This window comes from Pseudopipra pipra, chromosome Z (genome assembly GCF_036250125.1).
Source record: "Pseudopipra pipra isolate bDixPip1 chromosome Z, bDixPip1.hap1, whole genome shotgun sequence".
Taxonomy (NCBI): domain Eukaryota; kingdom Metazoa; phylum Chordata; class Aves; order Passeriformes; family Pipridae; genus Pseudopipra; species Pseudopipra pipra.
Window position 1 is genome coordinate 33,138,068 of NC_087581.1, and position 17,413 is coordinate 33,155,480.

The window sequence follows — 17,413 nt, forward strand, 5'->3', positions numbered from 1 at the left end:
TGCCATGTGAAGTCTTTTGCAATCAAACCTCCCAGTTCACATTTTGCGGTAAAACAATAATTAAAAAAATTATAGGCACTACACATATCTCCATACTAACACGTGATTTACTTAATGTCAGTTCACTTTTTAAGTGGAATTTCGTCAGATCATTTATTTTGACTACAGTCTGTTCTCCAAACTGCTGGATTTTAATAACTACCGTCTTATTTCTGATTGGATGCATTTTAAAACCTCTGTGTGTCATCTAGAAATTATTTCTTCATACTTGGAAATAAGTCCTTGTAGTATCTTGCAAATGATAGAAGCTTGGACTTCTGGATTTGCTATCTTCTCAGGAAGCAGAATTGTGGATCTCTGACTATTGAAAAATAGAAGAAACTCCAAGACCCGAAACAAAACCAAAAACCAAAACAAAAAACCCCAAACAAAGCCCAATAATACCCCAACCATTGCTGCCATTTAGTGTTAATTTGTAAAGAACCTTTGTAGACCAAACAAACTGAATTCCTTTCATTACAGTGACATTTTGTGACTATTCAAGACTCTAGGTAATTCATAGACTTAAATTTGGTATTTCTAATAATTTTTTTTTAATTTGAACAGCTGATTTTCATCTGATAATACGGCACCCTCGATGTCTTTAGGAAAGTATGCTCTAATATTATGTACTAGTATTACTTTCTGACTGAAATATTTGGAAGTTTTTCAAACTGAAATAAAAGTTACTCTAATTTAAACACTTCACTTTAATATTTAAAAGGGATGAACAACAAAAAAAAGATTAAAATTACATGAAAAGCTGCATATTGAATTATTTGCCAAAATGGGAACAAACTTTTAAAAAAGATGCTTTTTTGGTGAAAAATGTATTTTATAAATATTTCTAATGAGAGATGTTAATGGAAATTTGCATTTATACTTTGCTGACTATTTTAGCCCTTATCTCCACTCTGTTTATTTGACACAGAGTTGAACATTTTCTTGTATTTCCCGTTTATTCCTATTATTTTTCTTATGCTTCTCTCCGTCAGATACTGCAATATCTTGGGGTTGTCAGAGAAAGCTATAGTATAAGCCCTGTTCAATCTAAGCAGATAAGTATGATCCTAAGCTATTTCTCAGTTCATGAGACTAAACTGTTGGAAAGTCTGACTGCAAGAAACTTAATTCAAGCAGGGCACTCAATGAAGGTTCTCATGAAGGTTCTGTTAAGTCCCTAGATCTCCTAAGTGTCTGTGCTTTCATCTAAAGTTCTTATTTAGTCTTAGACAAGTCTCTACTTGAGGACCTCAGGCTTTCTTTCTCGGTAGAGAAATCAGAGTAGCTGAAACACCATGAGTACTCCATGGAACTGGTTCAATAAGCTGTTCTGTCAGATGCTGCACAGCGTCCAGTTATTAGTCATTTTTTGCTCAGAGGAAATACTCCAGGTATAGTAAATCATTCTTGGCCTCTGGAAATATACAAGCACATATATTGTAAACTGTTTTAAAGTTCCTCAACTTTTTCCACGTATCCCAGCTTAGACAACAATCTTCTACATTTCACTCACTAAGTAAACTTTAAAAAGCCTGACCCTCTTTTGTCCCATGAAATCTGATCTACCTATCACCCTCAAGGGACATCTGGGATTCATCTTATCTTTTCCACTGGATTGTTGATTAATACAAATTGTTTTGAATGGAATTCCAACATGGCAAAACTCCATGGAATTTATGATTTAAATATAGGATAAAATAGGAGGTCGAGTTAAAAAAAAAATTGATGTGAGGAAGAAGAAAATGAATCCATAATAATATGGCTTGGTGCCAGCATTAGGTGCCTAAGAGATGAGGATGAAACTCCTGTGTTTATTTTAAAATGTTTCATACATCAAAGGGGTTTTTGATCACCTTTAAAATGATACATATTTTCATTGCAGTAGAGGAAATCTTGATCTGACAGGATGAATGGAGATTATCGGTATCCATCACAGGCTCAGTGTTTCAGCAGTATCTCATGAGCATTCATAAGCTAAAGGTCATGAAAGAGCCATGTAGGACCCCCAGACTTAAAGGAGGAAAAGTTGTTTCCTATTCACTGGAATTTTTCTTCCCTAAAAAGTCTTAATGAATAGGAAGCTTGAAGATAAATGGACTTAGATAAGACTTTCAAGTTTATTAGTTCTTTCTGATTCTTCCAGGGAGTGCAATGGTAGCAGTTCCTTGTATCTGCAAGGGCCCACAGATAATTTCCAAAAGAAAACAAAACCGGTAGGATGTGAATATAGCACCAAAACTGTAGTAACCTGAAGCAGGACTGTAGAGCTTTTGTGGCCAGATATCAGGGCTGCCACATGCTCCGAGCCAAACACAGGCATGCAGATGTCATTAGCAAAATACCTCACAGAACTATGTAATTAATGCATAGATGTGTTACCTTGGGTTCACTGCTACACTGACTTAGCCCATGACTTCTGGCTGTCTCAAAGTGTCTGTCAATCTGTTGTGCAGACAGACAAGCTGCACACTGTTACATAGCTTCCAGAATCTGGCCCTTAGCTGAAGGAGCATGCAACTTCTCTCAGACTAGTGAAGCAGTGCTTGCTGGCAGATGTAGAGGATAATATTCAGACCACTAATTTTCTTAAAACTGTCTATTTTGGTATTAAAAAAATATTGTACAGGTTATGTGTGTACATGCAAGATGTGCTTTCTTAACTAGGTTGAAAGATCCTTCCTGAGGAAGAGATCTCCAAGGCCTTCAGGTACATTTAGGATTCAGGATTTCAGCTACAGAAAAGTAGTGTGCCAGGCTGTAACCCTTTTTCACATCTGCATGCCAAGTATACATATCTATGTTTCTGACTGCTTGCATGTATTCTTTGAATTGCTTCCAGTTTCACACGAAAACTTTCTTAAACAAAAGTTCGTTGTTTTATTTTGATTACAGTGTCAAAGACTGGAGGTATTTGACATCTGTCCTGGTCACTTGCCGTGTCCTGAAAGCTTTTATGTTGACTGTACATTTTTTATTTCTTTGACTTAAAAGTAAAATCCAACATAACATAGTATTGAGTACTATACAAAGCAGGATTATAAACTCTGTGTTGTGTGCTTTAGTGGGCCTTTCTCTCTTTGTAAAAATAAAGCTGTTCCAAGCCAGAAAGTTCCAAAGGTAGAGCCAAGCTTAAACCAAACAAAAGAGTTGTCTTGAATCTCCACAACAAGCCTTTGCCAAAAAATAGACCTGATTGTACTCATTTACAGACAGACAAATTCAGAGAAGAGTATGCACCAGAAGACTTTGTGGCAGGAAATAAGGCCACAGTGTTCATCTCTGCTCTTTGTTTGAAAATAGAGCTAAACCAGATCTCAGGTCAAACTGTAACTGTATTGTTGTTCACACTCTGTGTAAGGGCAGAACATAAAGACCACTTTTTCTCTAATTAACCAGCTGTAGAGAAATAATGAATTTTGCATATATTTGTCTGCTCCCTTCACTGTCCAAACTTTGTCCTATATCAAAAGCTTGCCCAGATCACAAAAAGGCCCTGATTGCCTCTCAGTTTTTCTCAAGATTTTAAAATCAAATTGAAATACTTCAAACATTTTACTTTTTCTTTGATCATCCATAATATATTAATAGAAAAACTTTCTGCTGTGTAAGTCTTCGAGCAGTAAAATACCAGTTACAAGCTTGAACTTTCAACCTCCACTTTCAAAAAGGAAGAATGAGCTCTGTGTGTTTGCTCTTTGATATGTATTTTTCTGGAGCTAGATTTAACCCAAAATCCTTTTTTCTCTTATATCTTAATCCAGTGAACCTCTTGTAACAGGAAGACTATTGCCTTAAATAGTCTTGGTTTAATGACAATATGTTCAGGAGGTGAGACCTCTAATGAGATGAACTCTCTTTTTTTTTATAAATTTCCTTCTGCCCCAGTAGAGACAAGGTACAAATTACAAGGAGTCTGAGTGAAGAAGGAAAAATAACAATTTTTGTAATTTTTTTACTAAAAACTGAAAGAAACAAATAAATAACAATAGCAGAAAATATTACCTAGTTAACTTCCTCCTCTCTAAGTTAAACCAAAACCTGGAAGGATATTTCATAGAAAAGAAAATTTTATGCAGCCAAGGTGATGACGTAGGTTCCAACGTAGCAAAGTATATGGAGTGACAATTGTGGGGCAGGGCTGACCAGATGTGCTGCTTGGACCCAGTGGTTTCGGGCCATGCGGTGGCAGATTTTTGTGCAGCTCCTGAGAGGGGAATCCCTGAGTTGTCGGCGGTGGCTAGTTGCACCAGGACAGCTCAGCTGGGGCAGGGTGACCTTGGTGTGATGCGAAATACAGCTGCAGCTGAGGCAGAAAACACCACAGCTCAGGCAGGGTGGTCCCCGGACAAAGGCTCCAAGAGTCCATGGTGCTCCAGTGAGCAAAAACCAGGTACAAAGAGAGTGAGCCATTGCACACCTGACTTTTTGTCTCCTGTCTCCCAAGTTCCCAGGATGCTTCACTTGGGCGACCCACCTTTCCAAGATGCTTGGGACAGTCTTCCCCAGTCCAGCTCAGACAGGGACCAGTCCCCCACATTCCAAATTATGTGGTAGTATGAAAAAATTCACTAAAAATCCTTCCCATTTAACTAAAGCTACAACAACTTAGATAGCAAAACTTTTGACTGGGCTTTAACCCTTCACTTTTGGGCTGAATTAGACTCAAATACAAAGTCAATTAATTGAAAATTTGCTCACTTAGTACAAAGCAATTTAGATGATCTCTGACTAAGGCCATGGCTTGTATGTGTGGAGAGACCACAACAAGAAATGTTTGGAGTGGTGTGATCCAAGATTATTCAACATTGAAAGAAAATGGCCATAACCACATTGCAACAGTGAATGAGAGGCCAGAATGGCTAAACTTGTTAAGCCAAGGGCTTTAAAATGACGAATTTCTAGCCAAGTTTGTGCTGACATCCTTTTAGTGGAGACTTGTTTTTTAAGAGAAGTTTTATTTTAGATCTTAATACTAAAAAACAATCCTTTAATGTCAGAAAGTGACATGCAGCTTCCATGTCTTTCGTATTGAAAGCTGTAACAATCTGCCCTTTTTAAAATGTGCAGAAAAGTGTTAGAAAATGAAGGTGTAAGAAACTTAGGTGATCATTTAAACCTAAGAAGATGTATTTTTCATCAACAGTAATAAGACTTCCCTAGCTGGGAAGATAAGAAGTCTGCGAATAAGGTTGTCATTAATGATGCTCTAATAGGATGAAATGGTTTGAGGGCGAACAGAAAATACAGACATCTTATAAGGATATCGTCTAGTTATGTGGTTGTGTATACATCAAAATCCTTTCCTACCAAGACTATAATCAACATGTTGTAGTTCTCAAGTACAGGGTGTAACAAGTGTTCATTTTATCTGGTATTTTACCAGATATCATCGAGGACCAGATTTTCTTACAGCAGTAAGGTAGAGGACTATGGGACCTTAATAATCTGAAACAGTCATATTACCAACATTTTCTCTGGTTTTGCCTCAGCTCTCATGAGTTTTTCCTGAAGCTTAGTTCCTATATTCCTGTAATTATGTGAGAAATTCAGGTTATTTCTAAAAAACTCAGTGAATTTCTAGCCTGTAAGGTTGCTTGCACAGGAAAACTTGAAATATTATTCTTCAAGAATCAAACGCTGGAAAGGAAATAAAAGGAACTCATGTTTATTTGGCCTAAAGACTCATGATTTTGAAGCTGTCTTGTGTTTTTCAGTGTTAAATGGTAGCAAGAAAGTATATGGGGGTAAGGAGAGCCTCGCATTCTCAGTTACAAGGGACTTTAAGTAGTATCAATGGTCTTTGATTTTTATATCAGGTATACTGGGTTCAGGATTAGGGTTATGTCTTACAAATCTTCCAGAGGATTAAAAAAGGGACTTTCCTAAGATTTTCTCAGTAAAATAATATTAAGTCCCTAATTATGTGAGTTAGTAAAATCTTAGGTTAAAGGAATGCAAATACGTTCAAATTTTTCTTGGTTTTTGTACCAGGTGATTTAAGTCACTGAAGCAAAAAAAAAAAGGCTAGTGAGGAGAGCTTAGATAAAGAAACAGATACATTGTGTAGTTCTTTTTTCTTTGTCTACAAACAAAGAGGAAAATCTGGCTAGAAGAGAGTGGCTGTACACACACACTTCTCCACATATGTGCACAAGTGGAGTGAGATCTGGCAAGAGCATTGTGACCCTCTTTTGCTTAACGGCAGGGCTGTGGTACAGTGCACGTACAGTGCACTTGTTATTTCCCGTTGACACATGGTCTTGATGTTCCTTCAATACTTTTGCAGAAAGAAGAAAGAAAAGTGCAATTATCCAGTTGAATTATGTGTAGATGTAACTATTTCAATCACTCTTCTTTGTCTAAACAGAAACTCTCTATATCTAGCAGCTGTGGAGCCCAGTGTGCTGCATGATACTGGAAGTGGTTGTCCTGAATAGACCTGCTGATCTTCTCTTCTCTCTTTTCTGCAGGATTGTCCACCAGAAGCAGGTGATTTCCGCGCTCAGCAGTGCTCTGCTCACAACGACGTCAAATATCAGGGACAGTTTTATGAGTGGCTTCCTGTCTCTAATGACCCTGACAACCCATGCTCACTGAAGTGCCAGGCCAGAGGAATGGCTCTGGTTGTGGAGCTGGCACCAAAGGTTCTGGATGGGACCCGGTGCTACACTGAATCCCTGGACATGTGCATCAGTGGCTTGTGCCAAGTAAGGAGAGAAACCCTACCCTAACACCTGACTACTTTCCTCAGATCTCTCTCACATGACTCACTCCCTGTCCTCCATATTTATGTCATTTTAGGGACTCGATTTTAATCATCTGTTTCCATTCTCTTAAACTGATTTCTTGTACCCTTTTTTTGGTCGAGGTGTACAATTCCAAACGTTATTTTCACACTCTGTGTTGTTTCCTTAGGGTTCTTTTAAAGGATTATGTTATCAGTTTTTGAACTCTACTGTATAGTTAGCTGCAGTAGAAGATCTCATTTGAAGCACCAAAAGAAAATAATGATGTAGCTTTTAATCTGGATACACCAAAGTTTTTCAAGTCTATCAAGTTACATTATCTTTGAAGATTATTGCTCCCTGTGAGTCACAAACTACATGGCAGTAGATGGGATACTAAAGTAGAAAAACTGCCACTCCTGTAAGATTAAGCAAGCTGCTACATCTCCTTGCACCTCAGCATCCCCGTTTGTTAAAAGTGGGAGATGGGGACTTTCTCACCCATCACTTCACAGTGCATGGAAATCTATTGGTCATTCGACCAATTTATTCACGTCTTAATTTGCTTTTATATTATGTTTGTGCTTTTATTGATATATTGCTACTGTTTTGAACCTACCTACATCAGACTTTAGTCTTCTGAACTATATGTATGCTACAGGCTGATGCAGGGGAGGACTTTCATGCCATCTCTGTTAATTACTGAACACACCTAAATCTCAAAAACAGTTGACTGTGAATTCATGGTTCAGTGCCCAGTCTTTTTCAAATCTGTGTAGACTTGATGTGTTGTTGGCTTTCTAGTGAATTTTGAGCCACTTCACGTTCCTCTAGAAGCTTTTCTTCCTGTTTCTTTTCTCTCTGATTTTCTATTCTGAGCCAGAAGCAGTCCTGCAGTAAATGAAACAGAGTAAGCAGTTACTAGGCTAATCTCATTTGTGATCTAAAAAAGGCAATCACCTAGACCTCTTGATGTCAGCTGAGTGCACATTTCTCAAAATTCTAGATTGCCTAATGAGACAGACAAATTTCAGTCTTATTTTGAGCTTTTAAATATTTTAAAAACTTAACCGGAAGCACAGGAATCTGGATGGAAAAAAAGATTCAAAGTTTTTTGCATATAATGGCCTAGAAATTAGAAACAGAGAATTCAGCCTCTGTCAGGCTGATTTCTGTTTTGATTCAAATACAAAGCGTACTTTTTTCAAGAAAACCTTCCCTTAGAGTTCATAATTATCCACTACTGAAACAAACTCATTTGATTTCCCATGACAATTCTTACTTCTTGGAAGGTTGAAGTTAGCTGCACTATTATAACTAATGTTATTTCTTAATTGTCTCTGTGGCTGGAGAACAGAAAAATTAGCACTAGTGTCCCTGAAGAATTTAACTTAAACCAACCCTTTCATTATATACCATGAAGTGGTAGAATAATTTTAATGCATTAACACAACTATGTATTTTCCATATTCTTCAACATTCAATTTCTTTATGAACTTTTGCCATATATTTACAATTACTGCATCATTTTTTAGGATGACCCAAAAAATTAAAATAAAAATGCTTATGCTGTATTCATCACAGTGAAAAATTTTGTATTTTGGTGCATGTTAAATTTAAAGCAATTTGAAGCATTCTTATCTCAGTGTGTCCCTGTTTACCAGCCATCTCTTCGTGACAGCAGAGGTACTGCATTAGAAAGTCCGTAACTAGATTTGCCCTACCTATATGCTTTAGGACAGCAACTGCTTTACTATCAATAATCACAATAGCTAATGCTACATAAGCAGTCCATAAAGGTAAACTGTATGGAATTTGCCATAATAAATGGTGAACCCTCCTTAAAAGCAATGGTCTTCCATGGCCTTCTATAAAAGTTCTTTTAAAAGAATGGGAAACTCCAGTGTTATGGAAGAACAAGTGGAGAATTCTTCATTTGTAACATTTGTTTGAATAAACTTACTTCTATAAGCATGGTGAATGCATGTGAACTTCAGAGAAGAAAAAATATTATGTTAGAAATTATTCATTTGCAATAGTAGCTGCAAGCTACTACTTACCTAAGAATGTTGACAGACTGTAAACATAACAATCACATATCTAAGTAGTTTGTGAGAGTTCATATGATCCTGGGAGTTCAGCAACATTTGGGGCAGTGCAGCAGACAATTGTAATAATATGAAGGCACGGTTTGTCACAACTGCAAAAAATGAAATCTCCTAGGGTGTATATTGGTGTAAAGATCTGAAGATTAAAAAGTGAAGTATGTTTCTTCTGTAGTTTAAGTTTTAAGGGCAAGTGCCAGATTCTGCACCTGAGACGGTGCAACCCAGGATGTACGTGCAGGGTGGGGAATGAGAGGGTGGAAAGCAGTGCTGTGGAAAGAGACCTGGGGGTCCTGGTTGATGGGAAGTTGAATATGAGTCAGCAGTGCCCTGGCAGCCAGGAGGGCCAACCGTGTCCTGGGGGGCATCAGGCAAAGCATCGCCAGCCAGCTGAGGGAGGGGATTGTTCCGCTCTGCTCTGCACTGGGTTGGCCTCACCTTGAATATTGTGTGCAGTTTTGGGTGCCACAGTATAGGAAAGATATTATGCTCTTAGAGTGTCTGAAGGAGAGCAACAAAGGTGAAGGGCCTTGAGGGGAAGCCATATGAGGAGTGGCTGAGGTCACTTGGTGTGTTTAGCCTGGAGAAGAGAAGACTGAGGGGAGACCTCACTGCAGTCTACAAGTTCCTTGTGAGGGGAAGCAGAGGGGCAGGCTGCGATGGGTCTGGCTGAGCCGGAATTTATTTCCCCGTAGTAGCGCTCACAGTGCTGTGCTCTGCATTGGCAGCTAGAGGAGTGTCAATAACACACCCATGTTTTGGCTGTTGCTGAGTACAGCACTGTAACATTCCTTCTTCAGTGGGAGGGGACACAAGTAGGCCAGCTGACCCACACTGACCAAGGGGATATTCCATACCATATGACGACAACCCAGATATAAAAGCTGAGGCAAGGAGCAGGACCGGAGGCACTCACTGTCTCTGATGGCTGCCTGCCGTGCTGGAGCCCTACTTCTCAGAGAAGTGGCCAACCATCGCTGCTGATGGGAAGTAGAGATTAACTGCGAGCTTCTGCTTTGTGCTCACACACACTGCTTTTGCTTTCTTTTTTGCATAAATATAAACTGCCTTATCGCAACCCACCCTTTGTGTTGTTTTCTTTTCCTACCTTAGTCTCTCCCCTGTCCGGCTGGGAAGGGGAAGGGATAGAGCAGCTGGGTGGCCACCCGGTGTTCAGCCAAGGTGAACCCACCACACAGGCACTGATCTCTTCTCTGTGGTGACCAGTGACAGAAAACAAGGAAACAGCATGAAGCTGAGTCAGGGACGTTTCGGTTGGATATCAAGAAAACGTTTTTCACCCAGGGTGTGGCTGAGCATTTGAACAGGCTCCCCAGGAAAGTGGCCACAGCACCAAGTCTGACAAAGTTTAAGATGCTTTTGAACAATGCTCTAAGACACATGGTATGACTCTTGGGGTGCCCTGCACAAGGCCAGCAGTTGGACCTGATGATCCTTGTGGGTCTCTTCCAACTCAGCATATTCTATTATTCTATGACAAAAGGTTCTTTGCAGTAATTGCTCTATGTTGGAGATAAAGAGATATATTTTCTGAATTGCTCAGAGTAAAACTACTGAAAGCATCTTTAAGTTTACCATCCTACTGGCTTACATTGATCCAAGTGTTATGGCAACAAAGAAGGAATTGAATGTTGTTCAGATAGAGCATTTTATGAAACATATAATTTTGTTACAGTTACAGTCTATACAAGAATTAGTTGCAACCGGACTTGTCTGTATCTATTTCCTATTGGCCTCTTTAGCCACCACTGTGCTTGTAGCGAATGTGGGTAGAGCCCTTCCCAAATCTTCGTTCGCAAAGCCTAGCCATGAATGAATGAATGAATACAAGAATTAGTAAGAGTTAAGATCAGTGTATGCTTACGTAGACATAGAGCATTTTTCCCAGGAGTTCAAACAACAGTGTCAATTTTCTTAACTAACCACAGGGATATAGTTCTTAGTGTGCAAGATTTGGGTCAGCCCATGGCCTGTTGTGTGCTCACAAGCTGTTCTTCAGGCTATTAATGGCAGAAGTGAAGGGTTAGTTGTATTGCCTTCTGTGTGCCTTGGTGCTCACTCCTGATTTAAAGGTGATGGTTTTCACTGTCATTGGTAAGTACACATTTGTTAAAGAGGTGCAGTATTTGGAAATTGTTTGAAGGTTTAGAATTACCAGTACCTTAGTGACATATTTATGAGTTTTTGTTTAATTATTACTTTTTGAGCTGAAGACTTTGTTTTGCGTACTAGCCACCTGTTAAAGTCAGAAGAGACTTCTGATTGTAAGCAGGGCAAGCAAAGCAATTTTGTGAGTAGAATAAGCTGTATCCCTGGATCTTTGATTCAACAAAGAGTATGGTTAGAGATTCTTAAAAAGATGTTTAACTTTTATTTACAGAGCTAGCATACTGGAGAAGTTATGCAGTAGCTTATTCAAATATACTTCATGGCATAGGGCAGTACATATGACTGTGATAGTTCAGGAATCATGCAAGCTGCATGCATCTTGCCTCTCTCCATAGTATATAAACATAAATTTCTCTTCCATGAAGAGATGGTTAATATCTTGCCTTTGTTCTTTGTGTTAAACACCTAAAAAATTAATGGGAATTAACTTCTAAGTATTATTTTTTTTCTTTCTGTAGTTTTACTCTTAAATCCATAGTGACACAGACTGAACAATGGAATTTTTCAAAAAAAGCTTTGTATGTAATGTCTTTTACTTCCTTCCAGTTGTCTTGTTCCTCCTAAGTATTTTAAATTCCTTTCTATATGGTTATCTGTGTTATTTGGGTCCCTTCCACTTCCTCCTATTTTAGAAGAAATACAGATTACTTCTCAGATGTGATTTTTGGGTCTTGTTTTGAGCTTACCTCAGGTTATAGTATGGTCCACTGATATATTATAATTAGCCTGAACCACCATCCTGAAGTTAATAGAATGCACCTAAAGAGAAACAGTGCTTTAATGTTCCACATTGGGAAATGTCTTTGTGGATAGAATTAATAGGTATGCAGAGCACAACGTTTAAAACTTCAAATTTCTAGTTTAATTTTCCCTGTTTCCAAAATCAATTAAATTAAATCCTTTTCTGGGTTTTTGAGGCTATTCTGCATACCGCACTTTGGGTTACAAAGTTGCAGTGTGGTGGGTTGACCCTGGCTGGTTGCAGGCAGCCACCAAAGGCATTCTGTCACTCCCGTCTGTAACCGGACAGAGGAGAGAAAATATAACTGAATACTCATGGTTTGAAAAAACAGATCTAATCCTAATTGCATAAGTGTCATTACTATTATTGGTGTTGTTTTTATTAAAGACCATAAAATTATTTCATATATATGGTGGAATAACAGAAGGAATCATGTTATAGGTCTAAGTCCAGGATTAGATCCAATGATTAAAAAGCTGGTAATTTGTAAGAATGCTGTTAAGTAAGTTTGTTACTACAGAAATGCTGTTTAGGATTGAAAACAGCCTTTTGTTTCTTCTCACAAAACTGCCCATCATTCTCCATTACATTATTTTAATTTTACAGGTTGTTGGTTACAGAGAGCTACATTGCAGAAATGGTTATCTTATACTATTTATGACAGTATTAAACAGTTTTTTACAGATCTACTTTCAAATACTACTGGAGGTAGATTAAAAATTTCTGATTTGTTGATTCCTAACACTTTTTTAAGCTAAGCTGCACAGTTAGTTCAAGACAGCTAACAAGATTAGTTTCTTTAGTTTCCTCTAGTTGGTCAAAAGTTGGACTTGATGATCTTGGAGTCTTTTCTTGATTCTCTGTCCTGCCCGTGGCAGTGGGGTTGAACTAAATGACCTTTAAAGGTTCCTTCCAAACCAAATTATTCCATAATTCTATTCTCTGATTCTATTTACACCAGTACTTAAATGGCTAGATATGTGTATGTGTGCTTCTAATTTTTTTCATCAGAGACACAGGCTACACAGACTGGTGCATAATGTCAGAAGAGTAAAAAAAATCTGCTCTACTTTAAATAGACTGTGCTATATTTCCTTAGTATCATGACTTAAAGAAGGAGAATTTCTCCTTTCCATATGTGAAGTGTTGCTGCATGCATCCTTTCCAGTTTCCAGCTCAACCCAAAATCAGAGCTGATCAGGATAACACTGTCACTTAACACCATGTGTTTGGTATGTGGATATTGCTCATTAGCATAGTAAACCTGCTTGAGGCAGGTAAAATAAGGTTAGGTGGTCACCTCAGCAACTTCTTGAAGACTCATGAAACTGCCTTAGACCTCAGCTATCCAAATGGGATGCACTTAGGGCATAGCTGCAGGAATTTGCACCTGGGCCCGTGACTGCTTCTAGTCATTCCTTAGCTTGGGATCTGATTTCTTTTCATGCCTTCCTCAGACCTTTCAAGTCAACTCCAGTTTTGAGAAAGGAGAAGGCCAGGAGTTTGTCCCACCCTGTGTGAAGCCCTGGAAGAAAATGGCCCTGCAACGTTCATTGCTCTGATACTAGAGACTGTTCTCTTTATACTTAGTAGTAGTAACACTGGGGATCATGTTCTGCTTTTTACAAGATGCCTTTTTTTCTCCACATTGACATGTTGTCTAACTGTGAAAACTCTGAGACAGTAACTTACAGAAGGAAATTTTTACCTGTATTACCTGTATTGCTGTCTTACATTCACACAAGAGGACAGAAAGTGCCTATCATTTGCCTGTTTGATGACGAAGTATAGAAATGAATGGTCTTTGTTCCATTAATTCTCTCCAAACAGGCATCATTTGTGTTTCCACCAACCTGTATTCATTTTTAAAGGCATTCAATCCCCCTTGACAGCTTCCAGTAATAATCTTTTTTTATGCCAAGAGTATGACAGCAGTCAGGTTAAAAAAAAAAAAAAGGAAAGCATTTGGGGAAAAAAGTATAGGTATTTACTTAGTGCTGTGATTTCTGTTTCATGTAGTTCAGCTATTTCTGGCTCCTGTTTGTAGCTGTTCACTTGAGTTTGTTTTTTTTTCTGAGCTGTAGAAACACCAGAAGAAAAATGCAGAAATTGTAATAATAAGTGTATTATTTAGGCAAGAGGAGGCAATTTAAGAGTCCATTTTTCCTCAGACACCTAGAAGGCATTATAGAAGGATCTTCTAAGGATCACTTCTAAGTTGTCTTTCAGTTTAGACAGACCTTTTGATGTTAGAATTATAAAGGTTTTTAAGTTTATGATATCTGCATCAAGCTCCTAGGCCTAGATGCTCAAAATTCATTTTTTTCTCTTTTTTGTTCTTTTTTTTTAAATAGTCCACAGAAACATAGATGTCTTCTGTGGAAATAACACTTCAGAAAATACTGAATTCTTAATTTCTTATGGTCAGGTGCTTTTGAACTGTGCCAGGCTGAACAGCTGAACTGCTGTTTGAATGTTTTGTCTATTACACTCTATCCTCATCTACCTCATGTTCTGTTGAGAGCAAATCTTAGTTTTGTTTTCTTGTTGATGAGTATTGTTTTTTCTGAGACGAAACAAGGTGCTTTTCCCCCCGCATGACATCCTTCCAGCACACTGACAGGAGTGGGATGGAGAACCTAATGATTCAAAAGAGTAATATTAATGTTTAAATTGCTATCATCATGCCAGATAACAACATTCTGTGGCAGTGAGCAGCAAGTAAATGTTTCTGTGTGTGTTTGTGAAAGAATCTTCATTTGCATTATTAGAACTCTACTCCCCTGCCCTGAGCTATCAGTTTTCCACTCCATGGTCCAACAGAGATTGGCACCACTGCAGAGATACTTTGTTCTAGCAGAAACAATACGTGCTGGTAATCTCAAGCAGACCAGCTCTTTCTACTGTGCGTTTATCTTTGACCAGCAGTACTTAGAGCACCTCCCTTTGCTGGGGTGGCAGGGAGGGAGGGAGGAACATTGTAATTTGGAGGCTTAGCAAAAATAAGAACTTCAAAAGAGCAGCTTGGAGACTTCTGAGGGTTCTCCTAGAGTTACTAGGAAGTTATCCCTGTCCATATATTTCCTTAGCACAGCTAAAAGCTAAAAGTTGTGTAGAGTGGTGCAGAGGGTTTAGTGCTGTATGAAGACGGCAAGGTGTCTTCACTGGCTGGGCAATTTCAAGAGTCCCCAGCAAAACAGATGTGTGCTTCTCACTAAAGATGTTGGCGAGAGTTCCAGTTACTGTGAAGACCCAGGACAGGGAGGCTGCAGGCATATTTTAGCTAGTTTCCTTTGTCATCCCATAGACATGAGATGTCTCATAGACCCTACATGCAGTCCTCTTACACACTGAGCAGCAGGCTGGAATACCACATAGACTAAGTGGTTTCATCAGTGACTTGGGGACATGTAGCCTCTCTCAAGTATTTGAACTGTGAGTGATGTCTGTTCCTGGGTAACACAGATTATGTGATTGCCTGAAGCACCAGAAAGTCTGTGCTGGTGCACACAAAGCGCTGCAGCTGGATCCCTGTTGATCCAGCCAACAGAGGACAGACTCCTGCCAACAAAAGAAGCCTGTACACTCAACAGAAGAGAGATCTGAGTAACAATTTCAAATGTCTCATGAAGTCACCAAGCTGACAAAGGATCACAGTCAAATATAATGTGTCACAAGTGCCAATTAAATGCCTTTACAAGTCAGTGTTTCATGGTCTAGGAGACAACAATAAGTCCAGAGCGCAGACTTCATTGAATTTACTCTTGGTTTCTCAAGCACATTGCTACAAGGAAGCTGTTACAAGCACATTGCTGAGGGAAAGCTGCCTTGATGAATTTTGTCTTATAATGGCCTTTGCAGTCACCTTCTGGTGTAGTATTTTAATCTTCTTCAAAAGTTGACAAATCTTTCCCATGGAAATGCAAAGCTGTTCAGACAATAGGTATGATCCTTTTGGAGAAAAACAAGCATTTCAGTAATGCATGCAAGAGTCTTGATCTTGGTTTAAAAATAGTAATAGCAGAGAGCTCTGGCTAGCTGAGAATGCTCTGCTGATGGGACACATATAAAGCAGGATATGCAAATTGGTTCCAGTGGAACAGTGATAGGTAAGGCAACAAGCAGCAACAAATCACTGAGCTGCCCAGTCACGTTCCACATATCGGAAGGTGTATCTTAAAGATGTCACATCAGTGATTGTATTTAACGATTTGGCTACTGATCAGTAATTGAAGTTTGTTTACACTGCCTGAACAGTTGCAGGTATGTTTGGCTCAAGTGCCAAACAAGTACATAGATTGCATATCACTGGGCCTGCTGTTACCACCACAGTTACAAGTTGCCTTGCCATTGTGAAAATCATCTTATGATATTCATTTGTAGTTGGATTGTGGTGTAGTTGCAACTAAATTCCTGGGAACCTCTGGGAATCCTGCACAGTGCCTTGGTGCTGTGCAAGACTGCCTGTCACAGGATAATGTTAGCAGGCTGTGCCAGAAAAATGCTGGGGCTGCAAACTGCCATCTTACGGTGTTGGTGGTCTGAAGGGCAGATACCACTTTGTCAGGGGCTGCAAATCCCTGTGTCACAGACACCAGCCCAGATCCATTTTGCTATATATGTTCAAGCTTGTTCTCTCCACAATAATTTAAAGAGTAGAGCAGCTCTTCGTCCTGATTGTAAAATGGGATTTTGAACCCAGTAGAAATGATGGATCTGATCCAGAACTTTCCTCAGCTGAGCAGTAACAATCAACACAAGTCCCAGATTGAGCCCCACATTAGTATCTATGTGAAGGGCAACTTTGTTTTCCTCGGATTCTCAGAACTTCTTGTGTTTGAACTGCAGAAATGCCCTTTGGTAAACAGAAAAATTTATTTATAACTGGATAGATTTGCAAGCTTGCTTTATTACATTATTTCCTGCCCAGGGTTTCTTAATACTGAATAGAAATTATTATGAAAACTTCTTACTTCAGGACATTTCCAGGCTAGCAAGGCTGGAACAGAACCTGTCATTGCTGGTCCAGTTTTATTTCTGGAAAGATTGCTAAACTGAGCCAGAGATCAAGTCCACAGGGGGAACGCATGCATAAAACTCGTGCACGCACTCAGTGAGCAAGTTCCAACTCTGCTGTGGGAGTTTCAGCCTAATGCCTTTAAACTATACACAAGCAATTCATCTTCTAACTTGATGATCATCTATTTTCTTGCAGTGCCTGTAAAACTTATTTTGCTAAAGTGTATCAGTCATGCTAATGCGTATCTTTTTTTCTGTTTCTCCAGCCAGAGGCTGTCAGTGGAGTAAAACGGCAGGGGAGAGGAGGGGAAGGAGAATCAAACTCAGCATGAAGTATGAGACTTCAGCCTAAAATGTAATATGGAATCTTTACCTCTGAGCAGAACTCTGGTATCTTATGCCAGAAAACAATACAGGCTCAGCCAGCTAGGGATTAGGTGTTATTATTCTGGCTTTTTGTTGCTGGACTTTTCAAGCTAAACCCATAAGGAGAATAAAAATCAGCTCACTTTAGGGTTGGTAAAGAAGAGCTGGGCAGGGAGTTGATGCTCACCTGTGATTTCCTTACTCTAATACTACATGGCTGACAT

General features: G+C 39.0%; 1 protein-coding gene across 8 annotated transcripts in view; it reads left to right on the forward strand.

Annotated features, from left to right (window-relative positions):
- The window catches only part of ADAMTSL1 (ADAMTS like 1), a 399,489-nt gene that overhangs the window by 231,373 nt on the left and 150,703 nt on the right, over nt 1-17,413 (forward strand). For 7 of the 8 annotated variants that reach the window (XM_064642565.1, XM_064642564.1, XM_064642566.1 and 4 more), the window contains one exon: nt 6,513-6,749. In XM_064642565.1, coding sequence (XP_064498635.1) covers nt 6,513-6,749 — 237 coding nt within the window. The remainder of the gene's footprint in view (nt 1-6,512; nt 6,750-17,413) is intronic. The other variant, XM_064642569.1, reaches the window with a different exon arrangement.